The sequence below is a fragment of the Macadamia integrifolia genome, chromosome 9 (assembly GCF_013358625.1).
Source record: "Macadamia integrifolia cultivar HAES 741 chromosome 9, SCU_Mint_v3, whole genome shotgun sequence".
Taxonomy (NCBI): domain Eukaryota; kingdom Viridiplantae; phylum Streptophyta; class Magnoliopsida; order Proteales; family Proteaceae; genus Macadamia; species Macadamia integrifolia.
The window spans coordinates 2,280,118-2,298,267 of NC_056565.1; the positions used below are offsets into that span (position 1 = coordinate 2,280,118).

The following is an 18,150-nucleotide window of genomic DNA, read 5'->3' on the forward strand; positions in this document are numbered from 1 at the left end:
GAGAGAGAGAGAGAGAGAGAGAGAGAGAGGGAGAGAGAGAGGGAGGTGCACCTTGATGAAGAAGCTTCAAATTATACTGTGATTCTATATGGGAACGTTTTACTTCTTCGTGCATTTTGTTCAATGAAAAAAGGTAAAAAGAATTCCCTTGCAACCTCTTCAATAGAACTTGGACAGATGAGTTATTGGTAAGCAATAGGGAGGATTTAAGTTGCGAAGGAAATGGACATGTATGACTTTGCCATGTAAATCCTGACTGACTAAAAAATAGGAATCCCTTGGAACGCCCATAATTCCAAAAAAAAAATAAAAAAATGGAGGGTCCGTATCTTTTGGAATGTAAGTACTTCCTGCAAAATAGAAAATGTGTGGGTGAGGAATAGGAAATGTGTTGGGTTAGTATCCTCTTGAACGGTTCAACAGAATTTTTCACCCCTTTTGGTAGAAGCATTCTAGGGCATTGCATGCCCAATTAAATTTAAGGGGAAGTATTTTTTTGGTGGAGTGTGGTTCCTGTGTCGTGTGCAAGGGTCAATGGAAGTGTATAAGGATGCAACCACGTCATTCTCAATTTCAAGGTAGGCAGGCCAGTCATTTTGTCCACTATTTATCTGGGCAAACGGACCACACTTCTCCACATAAACCTTTTCCCCTAAATTTCAAATACATTCTACCTTTCCATTTCATTTGGGGGGGGGGGGGGGGGGTAGTCATTTCACCTTATGTATCTGAGCGCACAGACAATGGGCAACTATGGGTGTGCGGGGGCGTAGCCCCCATGGTATGGTTTGATTCGATCGATCACGATCCGATGAATCGACCCACGACTTGGAAGAGTATGCATATAATGTACTATTGTCTTGTTGAGTAAATCATTATAATTTTAGGGTTTTTCGGACTAGAGTTTCAATGCTAATTTGGGAGCTATCGTTTCTCTGAAATGTAATTTTAGGAAGAATTTAAAAAACTCAAGGAAGTCTACTATGTGATAGGGGAGATGGGAACTGAAGAGGGAAGAGAAGGACCTTGACACTGCCCAATAAATAAATAAACAATAAGAAAGAAAGAAAGAAAGAAAGAAAGAAAGCAAGCGATAGCTCTTAAAAGTCTCGAGCTGTGTTGTATAGAGACATGACAATGAAATATACCCCCCCCTCCCCCCCACTGCCTTCACAACTTTCTATCCATCCAATAAAAAAAGGGAAGAAAAAAAGGACAAAATATAGATTGTAGTAGATAATTATAGGAAAACTAAACAGGAAAAATAGAGTGTTTTAATTGTCTTGGGTTGTTCAAGGATGTGTTGTTCAATTGAGAAGCTCAAAGCCTTGATAAGATTTATCAGTTTCATTTCACAAGATTGCTCATGATCTAGGATGGGCTTCATAAATTTGTTCTCATAAAAAAAAGAAAGAAGCAATTTGACAGGTGAACCAAGAGTCGATTCAGATATTCTATATGAAGTTTGAGAGATTCTAGCTTATTGGAATCAAGTTCATAATAAATATTTTAGAGGCTGCGTTTGATATGTATTTTAGGTCAATAATACATTATGATGAAACATACCAAACATAGCCTTGGTGTTACATCCATTAAAATATCTAGGCCTATTATTTACTTGGGGGGAGAATTATCCCTTAAAATGCTAAATGGATAGCCAGAATCCGAGTTTAATTCTGCATCCGTATCTATTTAGGGGTATCTAGAATCAAATTCGAATAATCCAGAAAATAATTATCTTATCCGATCCGATTAGATAGTCAATTAATGATTTTGAGGGTTTCTGAAATTTAGACATATTCTAGAGAATCAGGAAAAGAATTAAGATAACTTAGAAAGATGGATTAAGAGAAAATTGTATTCATTAGGGGGGGGGGGAGGAAGGTCCGAATTATACAAGCCAGATAGTAAATGGGTAGTCGAAAATCCAATTCGATCGGCATCTGTATCCGATTAGGAAAGATCTAGATTTGATCACATCCAATCCGACTTCGATCTGCTTACATCCCTAAGCATGACCCCTGTGCCAGCATGAAGGCCAATAGGAGCCTGCCCAAAAGCATCAATAGGTGCGGGATTTCCATCTTTCATGATGAATAGGGTGGTAATTTCGCCCCTTTGTGTCTGGGTGCAGAGGCCATGCTGCCTTTCAGGCTTCTCTTTCCCTTATTCAAGGAAAAGGCTGAAAATACCATCAGAATGCCCAACATGTGTCATCTTCTCTCCTCTCCATTTAGAAAAGACCCCTTTGTCCTCCTGCTAGATCTGTGATTGGTGTATGCGGTTAGCTTATCGAAAGCTGGCAACATGCCTAAGCCTCTCGCATTTATTCAACATACATTTGTCATATCTTATCAACCTCAACAATTTGTAGGTCATGAACACTCTATCTCCTAAAAACTTCAACTCTAAATTGTGGTTAAAGAGAAAAAACTATACAACCATAATTTGAAAGCATTTGAAATTGTTTAGTATAAATTTTAAGGTCAAGGCTGTGTTGGTATGATTTTTTAGAATGCACTATTGACTTAGAATGCATTTAAGAATAGTCAATAATGTATTCTAAGAAATCATAGCAAACACAACCTTAGATGTAATATTTCAATAATCAGATGTTGGTATCAATATAAGATAGCTGGTGGCTTTCTAAACTTGAGCCTTGAAAACTTTATTTCTTCTACTTATTCTCCTATAGTAAATTGGATGCATCTCATTCTCAATAACAAGAAAAAGTCCCCTAAGTCAAGGCTGCTCTAGTGCAAGTTATAACGGCCCATGAAGGGCATCAACACTGATCCAAACCACAAATTTCCATTATTTTCTTCCACTTCACTAATAAACCTCAAAGTCCTTCCTTGGCTATCTTCCAAAACTTCCACAACTTTTCCCTCCTCATTCAGCTTCACAGCAGTTGCATGAGCCTTCATTTCACCAATCAGTGACTGTAATCTCTTAACTCTATCAGGGAGCTTCAAGAATAGCTTCCCAAACCAAGGGTTCGAAAGAGCCCAGTTCTCAACTTTTCCTGTCTTGCTGTACAAAGCAACCCAAAACTCCCCTTTTGAATTCCTTCGAATATTATCAGGAAATCCTGGTAACTCAGTGAAGACATCAAGAGTTCCAGCTTTAGGACCTTGAAGCCAAAGCCTTAGGATCCTACTAGTAGTAGTCTCAGCAATTAGCAAGAAGGTGTTGTCTTTGCTCAATGCCACACCATTTGGAAATAATAGGCCTTTCAGCAGCACAGTCACTTGTTTACTTGATATATCATATTGCATCAACCTACCAGTCTTGTCGAGGCTTAGAACTGTTGACATAAACTGTCTGCGAAAAATTCTAGCTTAGACAAGTGAAATCATGAATAGAAATTTTTGTTACACATAAACGAGAGTCTAAATCCTCTTTTGACATGAGATTCTATCAGTCATGGGGTTTAGATGTGCTCCTCACGTTGAGACTGTTGGGACGGATCTAAACCATCGTCTCCACTCATCTCCATGTCAGGAGCTGAGCCGAGTTCCTATTCATAAGATATCAGACTAGGAGTTAATGATATATTAAATACTCTAACTCATGATCTGTATACCCCTTGAACGGTGGAATCCCATGTGGAGAGGGTACGTAACTCCTCTTCATGTGGGGAGCTGATCTAGACCCCATAAAAGTGATAAACAGAGTTAAGTATATGTTTAAATACTGAAATTAATTACCTTCTTTGAAAGTTTGTGCTAGAATCAGTGAAATAGATTACATCTTCATCCTTGTCAATATCCAAATCATTGGTGAAGCTTAAGGGTTCGCCTTCAGCCTCGGTGATCAATTGAGTCGCCAAACCTCCATTTGGGCCTACCTTCTGGAGCCCAAGGTAGGCATTAGCAATGTAGAGATCTCCTGTCTTGGGATGAAATCTTAATCCTAGTGGCCTCCCACATAAATGTTCCATCTTTGGGGAATAAAAGCCCTCGCACTCATTTCTGATATCGAAAGAAAAAATTACAGTTCCCCCAATCAATTATTACCCCATAAACTATAACATAAACCATCAATCATACTATAATGCATCAATCGTTTTGGAAATTGGGCAAAGCTAGCTATTAAGAGGAGTTTGGATCACGTTCTCATACGAGAAATATATGATCTAGACTAGCCAAGGAGAGAGGGTGTCCAAGTCTTTATATGTTTTTTACATGTGGCTACTCATGTTCGATGTGAATGAAAGGCCAACTAAGCAAAGGTTGTTCAATGATAAAACAAGGACAAACCAGAATCCTCTCCAACGCGTATCTGACGGATGAGAGCCTTTTAAAGTACATAACCAGATACTGCCAGCTGTTGGATGCATCGGAGAGGATTCGGATCCAAAATCTTATCCTGTTTCTTTGCCTTTTAGCTCTACCTTTCAGTTACCCACAAACTGATTTGCCCCATCCCTCCCACAACTCCCAAAAATAGAAACTAAGAAAATAAGAAGAAAAGGTAATATTAATAATGATAAGTGAAAGATAGGAAGAGAAGGAAGAATAATAACTGATCTCCCTTATACTGTTCCCCTCAATAAAGATAAAAAGAAGACTGTCAGGCTATTTATTGAAACACAAGAATTTCAATTTTTTCTTACCTTTGTGGAGAAGTGAATGCAAATTCCGTCCAGCCTTCGTTTCCTTCCCACTTGAGGATTCGACCATTGGAGACACCTGTGTATGGACCCTCTCCATTAGGATCAAAGGCAATACTTTCCGGGCCGACGGCTTCTCCGGGGAGATGAATTACCTCTGCATCATGGAGCTTGTCATAGGCTCCGGCAATAAGTGGTGGCTTGAATGAAGGAGATGGTTTGGTAGACAAGTAGATGGAAAGGACTGCAAGAATTGCTGCAACAAAGATGAAGATAGATTTCATAGCTTCAGAGAGGAAGAGAAAGAATAGAAGGGAAAGAAAAAGAGATAAGGCTCCTTCTGTTTGTTTGTTTCCTACTAATAAAATGACAGTCCTTTTAAGCTAATTAGTGTTAGATGGGTAATAATAGCATTTTAGAATCTTTAATAATTGGTTGTCATCTTTCATGTGAATATTTTCATTCTTTTGTTTTTTTTTTTCCTCCACTGAGTTGGAACTTTCACCACTTTGTCCCAATAGGATTTTGGTATGTTCCCCAAAATACCCCCTCTTGATATCCCTCGTAAGCATCTGAATTTATGATGGCAAATAGATTCCCTTTCACCATGGATGAAGGAAAACTCGATTCCATCTTATTTGTTGATTTCATCCCAAATAGAGTTATCCCAGTAATGGCTGAATAATAGAAAGATGAATGCAAAACACCGCAGTATTTGATTGAATAAGATTGTGAAATTTGACATGTGGCCAGTCCAACTCTAAACCTTTCCATACAATGCTCATCATGTCCACCATTTAGACTTTGAATTTTTTTTCCTACTAATAATGGGTCAAAATTATCAAGGCCATTAAACAACTACTTAGGGATCCATCCTTCGCTTCCTCTCTCGTAGCTATAGAGGTATAGTTGTGAAAGCATACATGCACTAGGTATGTGTTCTTTGTTTGTTTAGCGTGGCCTAAAATTTTCCACAAGTTGGCCCCAATCTTCGGCATTCAAATGTACGCAGTTTCAATTCAAATAGAATTTTCTCAGTCTCATGATGTAGGTTGAATTCTTCTTTTATTAAAAGCAAGTTCAATTTTATACCATTCAAACTACAAAGAAAATATGAAATAAAGAAGTGAGACATTTGAGAGATTGAAGCTTTAAAATTCAACAGATGGCTCATCCCCAGATTTTTCCACACATCTAATGGTGAGAATTAACCACATCAGCCTTTTTTCCAAGTCAAAATGGCACTTGATGTGATACATACATAATTGTGATGCAGATGATTACTGGTATACAATGGCCTATGTAGTAACCTTCATTTAATTTTTAAGTTTTTTAAGTTTATGTATTCAATAAAAAAAAAAAAAAAAGAAGGAGAAAGAGCACTATCGAATCATATGGTTCTCGCATCAAGACATAAAAGCCCACAAATTATTGCCACGCTTCTCATTAAATCAAGAATCCCATTTATGTTATACTTCAATATACAGGTTAACTGAAAAAAGAAAAATATCACTATTAAGGTATTCTGATCACTTACTTTGGTCCAAGCTTCACTTTCAATTTTTTATTTTTCTTGTCTCAGTTTTATTTTTTTTATTTAAAAATAAATAAATAATTAAAATAAATTACAATAAAATAAAATAAAATAAGAGGACTGACTCATCCCCCTCTTGTCTTTTTGCATAAGAAAGTCCATTTCATTGATCGATCGTCACCAGGACAAGCAATCTGAATAATGAGACGCATCTGGAGCTTATTGGTTGTTGCAGGGAACGTCCCAAGAAAATGCCGTAAAGAATGGGTCTGTTCAAATATAAATTATTGGGATACTTAATCCAGATTTGACTTTTGAGACGGCGTGGTTGATGGTGCAAAGCACAGGAGGTGTGGCCTTTCCTTCTCAACAATCACTGTAGAGTCAGTTGGGATTAACACTTTTTTTAAATTTCCTAATAGGGGATCTGCACACCATCTCCCCATTTGCATATGATGATATTTCTTATGCAATTCAAAAAGGAGTAGTTTATTTAGTAAACATTGATAATCTTTTTTTTTTAGTTCAGAAAAAAGGGTACTACATGATAGTGATCATAGTATTAGGTTGAAACCTTTATACCACAAATAGTACTTCTGTAAGACCAACGAGTGATAATACGAGCATGTCGACTTAAATCCACAATCAGTCGCTTCGAGTGGTGATGGGGTAAGGGCTTTCTTCCCGTATGCTAGCAAATATCTTACAATTAAGAGTACATGAGTTCAACTCTCCTTATATTTACTTTCATAGTAAATTACAAATATAACTAGGTGAAATCAAAACCAATTTTGGATTACAGCTGTTGGATGGAATTTTTCAGTTCTAGTTATTTGGTCCGCCAATTATAGTTCAATTTACATTTTGATAAGGTGAAAAAAATAAGCACCGGATAAAAATTAGTTAAAATTAAATAATTTTGCATTCAGTTAGGTTTTACCAATTTCTATTCGATTATTATTATTCAGTTTACATTGTGATTTGTAGTGTCTCTTTAAATTCAGTTTCACCTTTTGTATCCTTTAATTCTATTTAATTCATATATTGATATATTATAGGTTTCAAAAACCCTGTTTTGTATTGAACATGAGTCCCTACCTTCTTTCTGAGTACAAAGATGGATTAAAATAAATAAATGAAAAATGAAGATAGAAGACCAGCCTTTTGGTAACTCCAACTTTTAAGAAACATGACCCATAATAATTTAGGGAAAGTGCAGTTCCAGCACATTTGGGAAAACCAATGAGAAGGCATAAAAAAATTATCTATAAAAACATTATTTTTATTTCATAAGGGTAAATCAGTTATGTTTACCCCATGTATTTAAGCGGAGGGTCACAATTCTTCACAGAAAACAGTTTACCAAGAATTTAATAAGAAACCACCGTCTACATGTTCAAGATTTAACAACTTAACGTGGAATACTTCAAAATTAGACACTATTTTAGGCTGGACTTAAGTGTTAATTATTAGCAAGTGGTTACCAACTAAAGTGCTAAAATACTAAGTAGAGAAGTAGTGGGCAGTGGAAATGGAAGAGATGTTCATCGAGGAGACAACAAGAAGCTTAAAATATCTAAATCTCATAGGCACAGTTCTCCATTTCTCCTTAAACTTTTATTTAAATTTCTTAGGTTATTTATTAATTTTTAATTCTCTCTCTCTCTCTTTTAAGTCAGCAATTGTATTAAAATAATGAAAGAATGAGAGGTACAAAACCACTTCAAAACCATGCTTCACCTTCGGCATGGCCATTAGCATAGTAGAGATCCAAAGCTTAGAAATTACAATAACCTATAACGAGGTTTATAGAAAACAAAATGTTAATGGAAACTTTAATTTCTTCCTTCTCAACCTATGGGTGGATTTGTAGTCGCCTACTTAGTACAGGTGGTTGGCATAGAGTGCACTAGAACACTTGTGTCAGGGAGGTCTTAAGTTCGTTCCATATTTAATTTTCATCTTCTTGTATTTCTCTATTTTGTATAAAAAAAAAAGTTGTAGATAATTTTTATTAAAATTAAAATAATAGAAAATACAAAAAATAATATTTTGGTGCTTTAAAAAATAAACACTAAAAACCAATGAACCTCAATCATTATCTTTTGTAGATCTTTGTTAAATTAACATTTTTTTAATTAATATTTTTCTGAAAATAAAATAAAATAAAATAAAACCCTAAAAATTTGGTTTGAGTGGATTTTAGGTGGAAAAATCCATCATAAATGAAAGTAACCTTCATCAATCTTGTGATAATGAAATAAAATTGGTATATTTCGAACACCCGTCCACCACCACCATCCTTCAATAAATCTATAGAAATATATGACCATGTACAACTACGAAAGGCAAAGGTTGAAGAATACCTGATGCTTGCAATATTCTCAGCCATTATTTGTTGCTAGGGGTCACACTCCTTGATGAAATCCTTGTAAATCTTCTCATTTAAAACTAGAAAATTAGCTTGGCTCTATGGATTTCTTAGTGATACCACTTGAAGATATATACTCTGTTACATTAACATGGTAACTATAATCCTCCTGCCAAATGCATCACATTCTTAAACAGACCTTTTTGAAAAATCATGAAGAGCTAGGACATGTGGGTTAACCATAGCCATTTTGAGTTTTTCAAAAGTTGGCATAGCTTCATTTACCTAGATAAAGGAATATTTCTTGAGCATGGCGGTTAGGGGGGATGCTATTTTACATATTCTTGTATGAACAATCTCAAAAGGGTAACTGATTTGGCAAGGGATCTTTGCCTCAGGAAGCATGTTGTTCTAAGTTCGACTCTTCTTACCTGCTTAGGACTACTTACACTGGGTGTTTAGTGTTCTTCACTATTTTCAGTGAAAGTTGAATAGTTCTCATTCAACCCTGGTATGACCCAGCTCGTGTGATTGAGGGGTCAGTATAGGTCCATGGGACTAGTTAGGCCGAGGGCTTGGATAGCTGTTGTTAATGAAAAATATTCTTGTATGAACTTCCTATAATAACCATTTAAGCCACCAATTTCTTTGTAATCATTACTTAAATGATGATATAAATAGCTATAAGTTATTCCAAATATTATTGATAAATTTTATTTTATTTTGTGTCTAATTCTTTGGATTTAAAAAGAAAAAAAAATTAAATTTTACATCTGAAACGTATAATTCTTTCTTTAGGAAACAAGATCAGGGGGCTTGGCATCAACTTTGATGATGACTTTCTGGTGATTATAGCATTGAACTCTCTCCCTGAGATGTTTAAGGCTCTCCAAACCACCTATAATGCCTCAAAAGGAGAAGTGAAGCCTTGATGAATTTATCACTGTGGTCACCCAGGAGAAAGGGAGTATGAACAAGACCAAGATAGAGTTCTAACCTTACTCAAAGTAAGGCCTCCTCTTCATTAGAACCTAACAAAATTGATAAGAAGTTCTCAAAGGAAGTAAGTACTTACCTTATAAGGGAGGGAAGAATTACGAAACAAGGAAGGGGCAGCAGAACAATAGGGAGAGTGGATGCCAGAAGGATATGAGTGACATACAATTCTTCTGATGTAAGATGACAGGACACATGAAAAAGGGTTGCTTCAAAAGGAAGGCTTATCTAGGTAAGAAGGACAATGGTATGAAATTTTCCTTAAGCTATTTTGAATCCTACTTGATTAATATCCCTGTAGATTCATGGTAGTTTGATTCTACATTAGCTATTTTCGTCACTGATTCATTGTAGGTGCTCCAAAGAAGGAGGGTGCCAAGTAAGGATGAAATCAACGTATTTGTGAAAAATGGAGCAAGTTGAAGAGGAAGGGATATGAACCATTAAATTGTTTTATAGTTGTGACTACTTTATTGATTGAAAGATGTTGTTTTTGTTCCCTCTAGAAGGAGGAATTTGATTTCTATTTTTAAACTCACTTCAGATGGGTTTACAATTAATTTCAATCAAGTTGGCTTCACTTTATTGCATATTCTATTGCTATTGGTTCTAGTAGCTTGATAGATGGTTTGTATAGATTCAACTATATCTCTCTATAGGTATGCGTCAATTGGTTCATGATAAATCCTCTGTGCTGTGGCACAAATGGATAGACCATTTCTCTAAGTAAGAGAATGGACGAGCTAGTGAGAGGAGTTTTAGACATTATTGATTTCCAAAATATGAGGGCATGCATTGACTTCATAAAGGGGAAAGATGATTTTTATAAGGAGGGATGCTTTTCAAAGTGTTGAAGTGTTAGATCTCAATTACACTGGGATCTATGGTGCTTTTCCAGCCTCACCCTTAGTCGCCAATGTTATATCCTCACCTTCATCGATGATTGGTCTCATTATGGATATATTTTTCTACTTAGTGAGAAGTCAAGCGCATTGGATGCTTTCAAGTGTTCCAATGCAGAATTAGAGGTCTTTCACTTTAAGAAGATCAAAGCAATCAAGTCAGACAGGGGTAGAGAGTACTATTAAAGGAACACTGATCAACCATTTGGATCTTTTGCCAAGTATTTGTAGGAACATGGGATAGCTCCACAGTATTCCATATCGGATATGCCTCAGCATAATAGAGTAGCAGTGAGAAGGAACCGTACTCTGAAGGACATGGTGAGAACAATGGTTAGCAATACTACCTTACCAGAGTCTTTGTAGGGAGAAACACTCAAAACTGCAATTCATATCCTCAAAAGAATGCCAAGTAGGTCATTGAGCAAAACTCCTTATGAACTCTGGACTGGTAGAAAGCCTAGACTTAGACATTTACGAGTGTGGGGATATCAGGCTGAAGCAAAACTTTTCAATCTTCAGGAGAAAGTCTTTGATCCAAGGTTACAGATTCTATTGTCTAGGTCTAGGACATAGACTTGTTGAGACTACTCATATATACTAGATTCATTGAATGTGATGATTCCTCTATACCTCATAATTTATAGTTTGAGGAAGAGGAAATTGGAACCTATATGGGAGTACTTGATACTGTATAACTTCTAAAGTTAGGAGAAAATGATTCACTCTCACCAGATGATGTGGTTGCACCCACAAAGCCTGATCTACCGGCTGACACAACTACTGCAGTGACAAATCCACCATTACCAGTTGACATAGTTGTTGTTATAAATCTGGAGTCTTTGAGGAATTCAATTAGAGTTCGCAAGTCTACTATGCATTCAGATTATGTTACTTGAATGAAGGTGAGTTTGATATTGGTCAAGAGGAGGACCTAGTCACTTCCTACAAGCCATTAACGGTACAAAATCAGATAAGTGGATAGAAATTATAAGGAAAGAGTTCTATCCATTAGTGGCAATGGCATTTGGGAATTGGTAGAAATTCTACAGGGTTGCAAAGCCGTTGCATTCAAGCGAGTCTTAAAATCGAAAGGGATTCGGAAGGAAGGGCAGAATACTACTAGGCTAGACTTGTGGCAAGGTGCCTTACAGAGAGAGAAGAGAGAAGATATAAACTACAAAGAGACCTTCTATAGAGCTCTGCTTTTGAAATCTGGTTTATTGACCGGTTGATTTGGTTTGGTCTTACAGGGTCCGAATTAGAACGGGTTGATGCTGGTGCCTTGTGGTACATGACGGCAAGGGTGACGTCAAATGCTAGGTGGTCGGATAAGGTTGAGCCAGTATCCGAAGTGATTTGTTTGCCTAGGCTATGTCCTTGCACATACCACAAGGTCATATATGAATAGGAAATGTACGTTATCATATTTGAATGATAAGAACTTCGTTCACAACACGTGACGAGAGTAGGATACGTGTTAAGATCCCATTTTTTCTCCAAAATACAGCAAGATTGGCTTATTTGGACAATTGGTGGGTGTCATTGGTAGGTGCGAGACCCACCAGTGTGACCCACCTGTATGGGTAACGTGGACCCTAGCAAACCCAACTTGGGTAAGCACGTGTATTTTAACCTTTTTGTCATAATGGGGTCTTATATGCCCAAAGATATCGGCTACTTCACCCGAAAACACGATTTAATATGTTTTGGTCCATAAATGGGCAAAGCCAAACAGACCTTAGTAGATATTTATGAACTAAGGTATAAATAGCACTCAAGTCCTTCTCTCTCTCCCTTTTATGATTTCAGCAAAGTTTGGTGAGGAGAGTAAAGAGGAGGGAGAAAAGAGGAAGAAGAAGAAGGAGACTAGGAAGAAGGCTACCTTCTTGGGTCCCGTAGCCACGTTTTACCTTTTCTCTGTCGGTATTGTCACCGGTGTCTTGAGATCTACATATTGAGGTAAGAAACGCCATAAACCCTTAAGATATGATAAAACTCTTTTTGTATGTGGTTGAATTTAGGGAATAATGAAACCCTTGTATGATTTCTTTAAAGGATTTAAGAAGAGAAACAAAGATTTGGGAGTTATTGAAGTGGCATTTGAGTCTGGGAAGAGGAGCCCAAGATTTGGGGTTTTCAAGTGTAGACACCGAATTTTGTCACCCCCCGGCAATGATGATAATATGAAGGATTACATGTTGGATATTTTAGACTTGGAGAATTTTCAAACTTGGAGTAGAAAATGACCATTTTTTCCTATAAACTTTCAAGAGAAAATGTTTTCAAAAATTAGAATTTGATGTTGTGTATTATTGTTGTTTGTCCCCTCAAGTTGGACATTACACTTTGATGCGAGAACTATGCGAATCGACGCTCAATTCTCTCTTTCATTATATGATCCAGGTCCCAACTTTATGCATATTTTCGTAAAGGTTTCCGGTCGAGACTGCAATCATGTCTCACATCATTGGATAATGCTCAGACTGAGCTTTCTAACGACATACTACACGTCGAATTCCGACAAACGGTTTGAAAGATATGACCCCCGAAAGTTGACTCCAAAGTTTGGTATCAGATTCCATTCCAAGCAATCAAAGGGTGCCACATGGGGCCCAAACCCCTTTGTCCAAAAGCAAGCCTTTTTGGACAATTCTCTCTAGTTTTTTAGTCCCACATCGAAAATATGAAAGAATTGTCCCAAGTCCCAAGGCTATAAGAATAGCCTTTCCCCTCTTCCAAAAAGGAGGAAAAAAATTGAGAAAAATTTGAGAGAAGGAATATGGCCCCATGAAGGTTTTTGCTAATTCCCTCTCTCTAAATAAATAATTCCTCCAATTAAAATTTTTGAATGTGTAATCCTTCCTTGAGCTGGGAGACTTAGCCCGGTTCGGTTCGATTTTGGTCTTGAAGCATAAAGGTTATCTCCCCTTGTTTCTTGATTAAAGCCGGTTTAAGGTATTTTTCTTTTCCTAATTGTAGTTTAGAACTAGCTTATCTAATTTAATAGATTAATTTCTAATTTATTAATACTTGATTTGTTTAGATTAATTATATTTAATTAGTCTCAATTTGGTTCAATGCGGTTTATTAGATGTAAATTGATTTATTCTGGTCCAATTAAAGATATTCAGGTTTAATTGATTCTTTTAGTTTAGTTAGGTTTAATTGTTTTTTTTTTTATGTTTACCTTTGATTTGGTTTAGTTTTTTTCTTAAGTTACTTTTTATTCTTTTAATCTGAACCCTTGGATCAGAACCTTACATATAACCTAATCTTCTTTCTTCTTTTCTTCTTCTTCTTCTTCTTTTTCTTTCTCTTTTCCTTCCCTGCTGCTACCCCTAACCGGCAGCAACCGAACACTCCCTTCCCCTTCTTCTTTTTCTTTCTCTTTTCCTTCCCTGCTGCTGCAACCCCTAACCGGCAGCAACCGAACACTCCCTTCCCTTCTTCCCTTCTTCTCTTTTTCTTCCCTGATACAATAGCCACCGCACCTAACCCTCCTCTCTTCTTCTTCTTCTTCTTCTCCTTCTTTTTCTTTCTCTTTTCCTTCCCTGCTGCTGTAACTGGCAGCAACCGAACCCCCCTCTTTCTTCTGCATCTTCTTCTTCTTTTCTTCTTCTTCTTCTCTTCTTCTCTTTTTCTTCCTTGCTGCTCCAACCGAACCGCAGCCACACCTAACTCCTCCTCATCCTTCTTCTTCTTCTCTTCTTCTCCTTCTTCTCAGCTTCTTTTTCTTTCCTTCCTCCAAAACCTGCAGCGACCGAACCCTGCAACTCACGTCTTCTTCTTCTTCTTCTTCTTCTTTTCTTTTTCCCTGCTGCTGCAGTTCCCTTCTTCTTCTTCTCTTCCTCTGTCTCATCATCAAGCTTCAGGCCTTCTTTGGTTGCAGAGACAAGCTTCTTCCCATCATACTTTTTCAACTGACCAACAGCATACTCATCAATGGCATCAACCATGAAGAGGACTTCATAGCCTTTCTTCTTGAGCCGCTCCAGGAGGGGAGAGTTCTCGACGGCCTTTTTGCTCTCACCGGTAATGTAGTAGATGTTTTTCTGACCTTCCTTATCCTGGTGACATAGTCCTTCAGGCTCGTCATCTCATCACCACTCTTTGTAGACTGATACCGGAGCAGATCAGCCAATTTCGACCTGTCCTGGCTATCTTCATGAATGCCCAGCTTCAAATTCTTCGAGAATGCCTCGTAGAATTTGGTATAATCTTCCTTGTTCTCTGAAACCTCCGTGAACATCTCTATGCATTTTTTCACAAGATTCTTCCTGATGACCTTCAGGATCTTGTTCTGCTGGAAGCATTTCACGGGAGATGTTAAAGGGGAAGGTCGTCTGAGTCAACAACACCCTTAACAAAACCAAGGTCGAATGGAGCCCTCTTTGGCACAAAGAGGATTGCCTTGAATTCCAGCTGCCCTTCAACAGAGAAGTGCTTCACAGCCAGATGCTCCTCCCAATCGTTGGTCAAGCTCTTGTAGAACGAAGCATACTCGTCTTTCGTGATCTCCTCTGGCTTTCGCAGCCAGATGGGTTTCTGCTTGTTGATTAGCTGCCATTCGTGGGACACCTCCTTTCTTTTTCTTCTCTTCTTCTTCTTCTTTTTCCCTTCTCCTTCCCTGCCGCTGCTATGGCCGAAACCCCATCTCCTTCTCTTCTATCTTTTTTATTTTATTTTTTTATTTTTTTTATTTTATATTTTATTTTCTTCTGTTTATTCATTCCATTTATTTATTTATTTTTGTAATTCAAATTGTAATATGCTCCCCAACCCCTATCATTGTGTGATATTTCTCTTATTTCACCTTTACCTTCGTCGTGTTTCAATTAACACTTTTAGGGGATTCCATATGGAGTCCTAGGGTCACTCTAATCCAGCCCTTAGGATCGAGGGCTGAAACCGATTGGGTTTTTCTCATTATTTTTGAATCATATGGTTTCACTAATTTCTATTAAATTAGGATCTTGAATCAGCAAATGGGTCTATGGGCCGTAGTCTAGGACGTAGGTTAGTACGGTCGTGGCTGGCCCCTCAAACCGGCTCGTAGCATTAGGTGCGTATTGGAGATTTGGGTTTTCCTACTATCTCCTATCTTTTGTATTCCAACATTCACTTGCATTAGTGTAGTACTAATTTAGATTAATTAAAGTAACTTAGTTAACTTAATTAGTCATTTCGATTGTTGTTTATTTAATTGTGGTTAATTTATTTAGTTTTTTTTTAATCATTGCATTTGATTTGTTCATTCAATTTAATTTATTAAATTTGCGTGATTACCAATCTTTTTCCCTCTAGTAGTTCGTTTATTTTAATCAACCAATTAATTAGTTATTTAATGTAGGATAATTAACTAGATTAATTAGTTAAAAGATTCTCTTCTCATTAGCTTAGCTAGGGCTTTGAAAATGTTTAACTCATCTCAGGATTAGCTCAAGGTAAACATAATTAGGGCAATTAGGTTTCATAATTTATTTAATTAAACCATAGGTTTAGTTTAATCTTCCTAAACTAGATTAGGTAGACTAGTAAAATGCTTCCATTTAATGTAATTAGCCCATTTAAATTTTCTAATTTAATTAGGCCCCATTTAATTTGAAAATCTTTTTACCAATTAGATTAAGTAGGATTGCAATAATTTATTTCACAAATTATTAGGGATTGGGTTTAATCATTTTAATTAATCCAATTTAGGGTTCCATAAATTTATTGATCATCCATCTAGGTTAGGCTCAATTAATCGAATTAGTTTAATTTAGGGTTTCATAAGTTGCTAAACTAATCCTAGGTTTAGACTTACTTAATTAGCTTAATCTAAGACTCATAATTCGTTAATCAAATCATTTAGGGTTTTTAATATTTAATTAGCATAATCATTTCATTATTTGCATTATCACCTAGGTTAGCATAACATAGACACTTGGCTTAGGGTTTTCACATGTCATGCTTAGATACCTAGTTTAGGGTTTTCAGTGACCTAGATTTAGAACTAGTTAGTAGGGTATAAACAAACTTTGGTCAAATAAAAAAAGACCGGCCTTAGGGTCGGGCAGACTGGGTGCCTAACACCTTCCTAGTCTGTCACTTGACACTTGTCTAGAATCTTGGTGCAAACCAGCCTTATCCATCAAAGTCATTAGTCTCTCTCCCTTGATTGGGGGAGAAATTTATGGGTCCTAGACCATTTCTAGGTGACGACTCCTTTTACCCATAACGTGTATCCCCCGCTTTGGCATTTGATGACCGGGAGATACTATCTCATCTCATTAGGGTTGAACCCTAGCGTGTGTACACGCGCTATGCGCCGTACCGTGATCCCGCCGGGGGGGGCGGATGTCCATGGTACCTACATCAAGTTAAGGTATGATTTCTTTTCCCAAGTCTTGTTAATGGCTTCGATCCATAAAACAATCAAGTAGATGACGCTTAGGAAGTGTGGGAAATGAAGTGGGAACCACCCTATTAAGTTTTCAAGAGGTGGAATGAAGAAAATGAAGGAAAACAACAAAACCCGAGGAATACCGACGGGTGCCACACCTACCAGTGTGACCTGCCTGTCTTCTTTGGGCCTACCGGTGGGTAAGACTAGCGGGTGCCACACCTACTAATGCACTTGTCTTTTATGTGTCTACCAGCAAGTGCCAGAGAATGATATTTCTTCCTTTCTTCAATTGCTTTATCACTTCTATCAAGACTGCACCACATCCTAGAGTTCGGAGAACATAGCGAGCTATCATGCACAGTAGATAAGCATCTTGTGACCTTTGCTGATGGATTCCTCCTAGTGTTAGGTATTGAATGAACCTCCTAGCCACTTTAAGAATGCCAATCTTTCCATATCTAACGAATTGCTTCATTTCCTCTTTTTCACATCCGAAAAAATCATGAATCTCTTCTGAATGATCTTTCTTCAAATATGTTTGAATCAACTTGCCCTTAGGTGGTTATACGTGCCATCATTAAGAGTACTCTTGGATAGTCAGCTACCTGAAAGAGAATGGGTGAAGACCAGACACAACGAGCTCAAGAAAGGCGTATGAAGGCAATCGACAATCTGAAGAAATATCAACTGAGAATGGTAAGGGCCTTCAATAAGAATGTGAAGCCCCATCACATAAAGGAGGGTGAACTTGTTCTTCGAGAGCAAAGAGCCCCAATTCATGCCCTAAGGAGAAAATTCAGGCCTAACTGGAGTGGCCCATTCGCTGTCAAAGAGATTTTACTAGGCAAAGCTATGAAAATCATAGACCACAACAGCGAAGAACTACCCAGACTAGTCAACATGGATCAACTCAAGAAATACTATGTCTAAAAGGGTGAATAGCCTAAACTACGTCAGACCTGATTCCTTTTGAGGGATACGTAGGTAACTTGACATGTGCATGTGCGGTCTCAACCATCTCGAGGCAATAAATTGGTTCCTAAATTAATAATCAATGTATCTTAAAGATCATCATAGTTTGTGTCCCCAAGAATCACCCTTTGGCATGCAAGGCCATTAGGTATCTATCGTACACCTACTAGTCCGTTAATTCTTATCCAGGATTCTATCCCCCAAGAATCGTCATTTGGCATGCAAGGCCATTAGGTATCTAGCATTCATCTATGGTCTGTCAAATTCTTATCCAAGATTCTATCCCCCAAAAGTCATCACCCAGTACCAGTTCATCAAGGCCTATTTATTCCCCATCCTTGATTAGTCAAAAAAAAAAAAAATAAAGAA

The 18,150-nt window shown here is 37.3% G+C and overlaps 2 protein-coding genes across 2 annotated transcripts in view; both read right to left on the reverse strand.

Moving 5' to 3' along the window:
• Positions 1-2,639: 2,639 nt before the first annotated feature.
• On the reverse strand, positions 2,640-4,972 carry LOC122088459 (protein STRICTOSIDINE SYNTHASE-LIKE 10-like). Its single transcript, XM_042657736.1, has 3 exons — positions 4,619-4,972; positions 3,711-3,974; positions 2,640-3,324 (listed from the first exon to the last, which is right to left on the reverse strand). The coding sequence occupies exons 1-3, from the start codon at positions 4,897-4,899 to the stop codon at positions 2,754-2,756; spliced, it is 1,116 nt and encodes a 371-aa protein (XP_042513670.1). The 5' UTR covers positions 4,900-4,972; the 3' UTR covers positions 2,640-2,753.
• A 9,365-nt stretch (positions 4,973-14,337) lies between these two features.
• Positions 14,338-18,150, reverse strand: part of LOC122088976 (heat shock protein 90-like) — a 6,471-nt gene continuing 2,658 nt past the window's right edge. Inside the window, exons 2-3 of the mRNA XM_042658378.1 lie at positions 14,832-14,941; positions 14,338-14,724 (exon numbers count right to left, since the gene is read on the reverse strand). Of these exons, the coding sequence (XP_042514312.1) occupies positions 14,338-14,724; positions 14,832-14,941 (497 nt within the window). The remainder of the gene's footprint in view (positions 14,725-14,831; positions 14,942-18,150) is intronic.